At 40.5% G+C, this 7500-nt stretch overlaps 1 protein-coding gene across 1 annotated transcript in view; it reads left to right on the top strand.

The window, feature by feature from the left end:
* The window catches only part of LOC144538090 (thyrotropin-releasing hormone-degrading ectoenzyme-like), a 122706-nt gene that overhangs the window by 53282 nt on the left and 61924 nt on the right, over nucleotides 1-7500 (top strand). Inside the window, 1 exon segment of the mRNA XM_078281940.1 lies at nucleotides 2931-3044. Within this exon segment, the coding sequence (XP_078138066.1) occupies nucleotides 2931-3044 (114 nt within the window).

Here is a 7500-nt window from a genome sequence, read left to right as displayed (position 1 = left end):
TAGCCTTGGTTGACCCTGATTAGCCCTGTTGACCCTGGTTAGCCCTAGTTGACCCCGGTTAGCCCTGGTTGACCCTGGTTAGCCCTAGTTGACCCCGGTTAGCCCTGGTTGACCCCGGTTAGCCCTAGTTGACCCCGGTTAGCCCTAGTTGACCCTGGTTAGCCCTAGTTGACCCGGTTAGCCCTGGTTAGCCCTGGTTGACCCTGGTTAGCCCTGGTTAGCCCTGGTTGACCCTGGTTAGCCCTAGTTGACCCTGGTTAGCCCTAGTTGACCCTGGTTAGCCCTAGTTGACCCTGGTTAGCCCTGGTTGACTCTTGAACAGGCCTTGGTTTCCACATCAGCCTGGTTTCCATTGCAGGGCCAGACAGAGCCAGCCACCAAAGCTTCAGTGCTTATTAGATTGAGTTGGCAGAAGGAAAAATACACACACACACACACACACACACACACACACTCACACTCACAGTGGCGCCGGCAGCCGTAATCCTGTACGCACCATGCGTACATATTTTTTTATGATTTTGTTTGTTGTTGTTTTTTTAACGTTCTATCTTGAAAATAAAATTGTGACAACAGATCCTGTCTTTGGATTCTTTTTTTATTGAATAATGTGCTTGAGAACGCAGAATGAACTTCCAATAGGAAGGAATACTATTTACTTTTATTTTCTCATCTGGCTTTTCAGATGTTTGTTGTAGCAGCTTGGTTTGGTCTCGCTGCTGCATGTTGTTGTTATTATCTTTATCTAACTTTAACTATCTTTATCTAACTTTAACTATCTTTATCTAACTTTAACTATCTTTATCTAACTTTAACTATCTTTATCTAACTTTAACTGTCTTTATCTAACTTTAACTATCTTTATCTAACTTTAACTATCTTATCTAACTTTAACTATCTTTATCTAACTTTAACTATCTTTATCTAACTTTAACTATCTTTATCTAACTTTAACTATCTTTATCTAACTTTAACTGTCTTTATCTAACTTTAACTATCTTTATCTAACTTTAACTGTCTTTATCTAATCTAACTTTAACTGTCTTTATCTAACTTTAACTGTCTTTATCTAACTTTAACTATCTTTATCTAACTTTAACTATCTTTATCTAACTTTAAACTGTCTTTATCTAACTTTAACTATCTTTATCTAACTTTAACTGTCTTTATCTAACTTTAACTATCTTTATCTAACTTTAACTATCTTTATCTAACTTTAACTATCTTTATCTAACTTTAACTGTCTTTATCTAACTTTAACTATCTTTATCTAACTTTAACTATCTTTATCTAACTTTAACTATCTTTATCTAACTTTAACTATCTTTATCTAACTTTAACTGTCTTATCTAACTTTAACTGTCTTTATCTAACTTTAACTATCTTTATCTAACTTTAACTGTCTTTATCTAATCTAACTTTAACTGTCTTTATCTAACTTTAACTATCTTTATCTAACTTTAACTATCTTTATCTAACTTTAACTATCTTTATCTAACTTTAACTATCTTTATCTAACTTTAACTGTCTTTATCTAACTTTAACTGTCTTTATCTAACTTTAACTATCTTTATCTAACTTTAACTGTCTTTATCTAACTTTAACTATCTTTATCTAACTTTAACTGTCTTTATCTAACTTTAACTATCTTTATCTAACTTTAACTGTCTTTATCTAATCTAACTTTAACTATCTTTATCTAACTTTAACTGTCTTTATCTAACTTTAAACTATCTTTATCTAACTTTAACTGTCTTTATCTAACTTTAACTATCTTATCTAACTTTAACTGTCTTTATCTAACTTTAACTGTCTTTATCTAACTTTAACTATCTTTATCTAACTGCTGTTATGATGCTGCTACACGAGGGAATCTGTTGCTTTTTGCTTCATGCTGACTTACTGCAGGTTTCTCTGGGCTGGTTGCAGCCTGTTATTTAGCTGCTGTTGTTCTTCAGGCCTGTTGGCTGGTCTTTGAAGCGTGGAGGCTGATCAGAGTTTTAGTGCAAAAAAACATGAATCTCTCTCTCTCTCGCTCGCTCACTCGCTCTCTGAGGAGACTGTGTGTGTGCGTGCGTGGGAACCGAGACGTTAAAGCTGGCCTACAAGCGGCGGGCGGTTCTTGTGCGTACCATGAAATACAATCCTGCCGGTGCCACTGCACACACACACACACACACACACACACACACACACACACCCCCATTTCACTAACTCTCAGAAAGACTTTGATGAATTGAAGGACAATTTACTGCAGAAAACTGTCGCTAAAAACATTAAACACTGCCAAATATATATAGAAACACACACACGCACGCACACACACACACACACACACACGCACGCACGCACGCACGCACACACACACACACACACACACAGTTTGACGAGGTAGATGTGTGTAAACTGCAGCTCTTTGCATTTCCTCCAGACTGAAACTTTGATGAAAGTGTCTGAAGTGAATTTAAAGTGAAACTGTTTGGTAAATGAACGTCTGACGGATTTAAAGGGAAAATCCACTCAACAACACAGCTGACTCTAAATATTCATATCATACATTCATCTGATCAATGAGTTTTATTGCATAACGTACATGTGCACATGTTGCCAAAACATAGATTCAACATAAATGAGATAGAAATAAAGTAAAATGAAATGAAATAATCCCCCCCCCCCTCTCTCCCTGCCCCCCCCCCCCCCTCTCTCTCCCCCCCCCTCTCTCTCCCTCTCCCTCCCCCCCCCCCCCTCTCCCCCTCTCTCCCCCCCCCCCCCCCCCTCTCTCTCCCCCCCCCCCTCTCTCCCTCTCCCTCCCCCCCCCCCCCTCTCCCCCTCTCTCCCTCCCCCCCCCCCCCTCTCTCTCTCTCCCCCCCCTCTCTCTCCCTCTCTCCCTGCCCCCCCCCCCCCCCCTCTCTCTCTCCCCCCCCTCCCAGTGGTTTGGTGACCTCGTGACCCCGGTCTGGTGGGAGGACGTTTGGTTAAAGGAAGGCTTCGCTCACTTCTTTGAGTACGTTGGAACAGACTTCCTCTTCCCCAAGTGGAACATGGTGAGTGAAAATCAAACCTTTATTCATATTGAACCAGTTATCAATATTACTGCACTGTTTGGAATATTGATTAAATTAGATTATATTGGATTGGATTAGCCTAGACTAGACTAGAGTAGATTAGATAAAATTAGATTAGACTAGACTTGTTTAGATTACATTAGATTAGATTGGATTCGATTAGACTAGATTAGAGTAGACTAGACTAGACTAGAGTAGACTACATTATTATTTTAGGTTGTGAGGCCAAACTGGGAACTGAACCCAGTACTCCAGACCAGTTCATCTCAAGTCAGTTAAAACAGCAGCAACACCAAACAGCTGATGAGCAGTTTCACTGTTTTTAGTTACGAGAACAGAACATCTCTGAGTGTTCAGTCCTCAGCATCAGGGTTCGATTCTCCTGAAACACAAACAGAACATAAAGCTTTAACTCGATGTGTCTGATGTTGAACTTTAGTCTGTTTTTATTTAGTTCATCAGATCTGCCACACAGCTCAGATCCGCTCAGATATCTGTAGAGACCAGGATCAGGATCAGGATCAGGATCAGGATCAGGATCAGGTCACTTATGAATCTCATTTTCTCCCTCTGACTCTTCAGATTTAACAACGATAAGAATGAGAATTTTGACCCAAAGTTCAAGTGAGTCATAAATAAATGTAATCTTCTCAGTAAAACATCGAAAGGCTCCGGAGACCAAATCCAAGCAGAGAGGAAAGCAGATAGAGATCTAACAGAGCGGCTCTGTGATGAAACATTGAGTTTTAATTTGCTTTATTTCTTCCTTCAGTTCACAAGTAGAAGTTCCATAACAACATTTTCATTTTCACTCAGTGAATCCAGTTAACTTCTCAGTTCTATTCCTTTTGATGTGGAATAAAAATGTCTTACATACAAATCAATAAAGATAATTTGTTAATACCCACAAACACAGAGCTGTCAATCAATACAAGAGACAATCCCATTGAAAGACACAGTGCTGAGCCGTCATTTAACTAATGAACTGAATTATTTTCCACTTCACTGTGAGGATCCAAACATTTGTCATTTGTGTTATTTCATGACGGAGACGCTGCTAATGAGATGCAGAGTTAATGTGTGACATCATGCAGAACTGAACTTCAGTAAAAGTAAAAGCAGAATACAGTCCAGCAAGTTAAATCTTCTCTCTCTCACTCAGATCAATACTTTATTCTTACATGTATATTTGTGAGGTGTTGTGTTCTTCAGGCTGATGTGAGAACAGCATGTGGTAAGACCTGTTAGATGTTGCTTTTGGTGTTTCTGTATTTTCTGAATTGTCAGGAGACTTTCTTCAGTTTGGAACAGATAATCCATCAGGCAGCATGAAGCTTCAGCATGAGAATTGATTTGTTATTCCCACAGTCTTCTTCCAGTGAAAACACTGAACTGATTCTAAAGGTTATAGAGAAATACAGTCTGCGCTCTGAACTTCTTGCTTGTTGGTGTTTATTGTGAAGTTTCGGCCTCCTGGCCTTCTGCAGAAGAAGAGCAGCAGTCAACAGGTGAACCAGAGACAAATTACCTGAGGTCAGGTGATACTGAAGAGGCAAATAACCCTAACCTGTGGATTTAAAGAGACATGTGCATGAGAACAGTATAATGTTAATAGCACACACATTATTACCAATGTAAACAAGTCCAGATCCTGTTCAGGTGTTGAAGTCCACCTGCTGCGGCCGCACTGATCTGTCAAAAGGAAACAGAATTATTGACTTATTTCTGTCCATTGGGCTGTTTATGTCAACATGGCGACGAGGCAGAACCACAGAAGAAGAAACAGACTCTACAGTAGAAACTCAATCAGAACCTGATCTGGAAACCTCCACCAGGTTTCTCTGGTTCTCTTTGTTCCGGTCGGACCGTCGTCTCTGTGTTCGCCGCTCGCTGCTACAGAACAGGAGGAACGATCTGATTGGCTGAACGGACGCTGACCAATCGTCCGTCCAGGGTGGTTTTCCAGAAAGCGGGTTTAGTGAAAACTCTGGGTTTGTTAACCCTGAGATGAGGGAAACTCCGGGGTTTCAGTTCCAGAAAGAGAGGTAACTTAACCTCTGGGTCAGTTACCATGGTAACTAACCTGCTGCTGGCAGGTTTTCTTCAACAAACCCTGAGTTTCTCTCCGTCTCCTCCCTCTTACAGAGCCAGACACGCCGTTTCATTTCCTCATTCATTCAATCCGTATCAAAGAGCATTAATTAGCGGAGGTTTATGTCAGAATCAAAATCCTGGTTGGATATTAGTTTGTTACTCAAGGATTATCTAAAGTTAGCGCTTTTATGCGCATCAGTCATTTCTTTGAACAGAAGATTTGCCTTCACATTAAAATATTAGCCTACACAGCGTGAATTCACCCTCAGCTCAGAATAAAACCTGCATGTCCTTTTTGTGAGTGGAAGTTTTTTTTTTTTTTATAACACTGTGACTGTGCACACAAGACAGCTGTCTGTCTGTTAGAGCTTCCTGCACTGAAATGTTTATTGCACATAATGTGGAATCTCAGATTAAATTTACAAAATCGGTATGAAGCTTTAGACACGTAGGATCAATGAATAATGATCTCTATCGCTCATGATGTGATTGGTCGCACTGATGGAACATCGTTCCTATAATATTGGAGATTATATGTTAATATTTCTGAGTGAGCAGGATCGTGCTGCAGCTGCAGAATGTAGTTTGAAAGTGACTTTTTTAAATAGGCTGCCTAGTCTTAACGTGTTTTAACAGCATTTCAGTGACAATGTTTAAATTTACTACATTTGTTGAAGTAGCTGAAATAAAGTCACTGAATGCTGTTGAGCCAAGATACAAATAGATGTCTAAAAATTTAAAATCTACTGTATTTTAACCTCTACGCCTTTTCAAGTGCAAATCACCAAACACTTTATTACTGGATCAGATTGTGAGCTTACAGTCATGTCTCTATGTCTTTGATCTATATATTGTTTAAATCTTTAACTATATTTTTCATCTCCAGTTGCTGACCCCTGTGTTTTGTCCCCGTCAGATTAAAGCTCAACAAATATATTTAAAATGTAATGTAGGCTATATACATACAGTCAGATTCCACCACATATCATCCATTAAGGAAATGTAAGTCTGGTAAAAAATGAATTAATGGACAACACTGAATAAAACTTTATTGTGTTAACTTACTGACACTTTTCCCACTCTGACTCAGGCTCTTTTTTTAAAGATAAATGAGCACCGTCCGCATACACATGCATTAATATCTCTACGTCCACTGGATTAAAACGGAGGCCTGTTGCCATGGTGAATCGTAGTATCCGAGCTCCGTTGATGATGGCTTTTTTCATTCGCCACGCACGCGCTTAACTCAGGTGAACTCACTCAGAGTTGACTGAACTAACTCAGATCAGCTGAGTTTCCTGTCTCGGGTTAATCGACTCAGAGTTCAGGGTTCGACTCAGAGTTTGTTGAACCTGCTTTCTGGAATGGACCCAGAAGAAGTTCAGTCGGTTGAACTTTCTGTCGTCAGACATCTCACAGACAGAGCGTCATCAGTCTGACAACAGACAGCTGTCAGTGGAGACGAACCGAAATGAACGGAGAAGGACAGACGGATCAGTGTTGCCGCGGTAACGTAACGTAAACGCCACAGGTAATAAAGTGACCTGCCGTTACAGTTTGTAGGACAGCAGAAGACGTGGAGTTCTGTAAATTTACGGCGGAGAGTGTGGCTCAGTGTGGGAGCGATGGTCAGGTAGCGACACGGTTATCGGTTAAATCACTTATTCCACTAACGTCACTTCAACACCACAACAACGTGACTTACCTTTAAGGTTTGTCGGCAGCAGAAGACGTGGATCTGTAAATCAGCGGAGAGCGGCTCTGTGGGACTGAAGGCTTTTAGCCCACAGGCTACGAGAGGCCAACTCTCAGTCCGACGCCCTCTAGAGGCCGTCTGACGCAGCGACAGGTGTCAGACTGACTGCCTGACCTGAGTCTGGCTCCTCGTGCCCTCAGCTGCTCCGTGGGGGAAAAGGGGAAAAACAAAAAAAGGGATAGCAGTCCAGTAAAGTATAGAAAACAGGAATACACAAAACTTTCTAAAAAAACAAAAACAAAAAAGTCTTCCTTCCCTCATTAAGAGGGAAGTTTTAAAATTCTCTCACACTAGTGAAACATTCACACACACACACACACACACACACAGAGAGAGCCAGGCTGTGTGTGTGTGTGTGTGTGTGTGTGTGTGTGTGTGTTTTCTCTCTGAGTGACGTGGCATTTTTAAAAGCTCGTCCTGCGTTCTGCTCGGCCGGACAGTTTATTAGAAACAACAACAGGAAGAATAAAGAGTTTTACTGATGAAGCTTCACATTAAAAACGGAAGAAGTTTTCTATTTTAATATAATAATGAGGCTGGAAACATTTTAACTCTTTATACTCTGCAACAGAAAGCCTACAAGCT

Source organism: Centroberyx gerrardi, chromosome 24, assembly GCF_048128805.1.
Source record: "Centroberyx gerrardi isolate f3 chromosome 24, fCenGer3.hap1.cur.20231027, whole genome shotgun sequence".
NCBI classification, from domain to species: domain Eukaryota; kingdom Metazoa; phylum Chordata; class Actinopteri; order Beryciformes; family Berycidae; genus Centroberyx; species Centroberyx gerrardi.
This window is presented reverse-complemented; position numbering and strand designations above follow the sequence as displayed.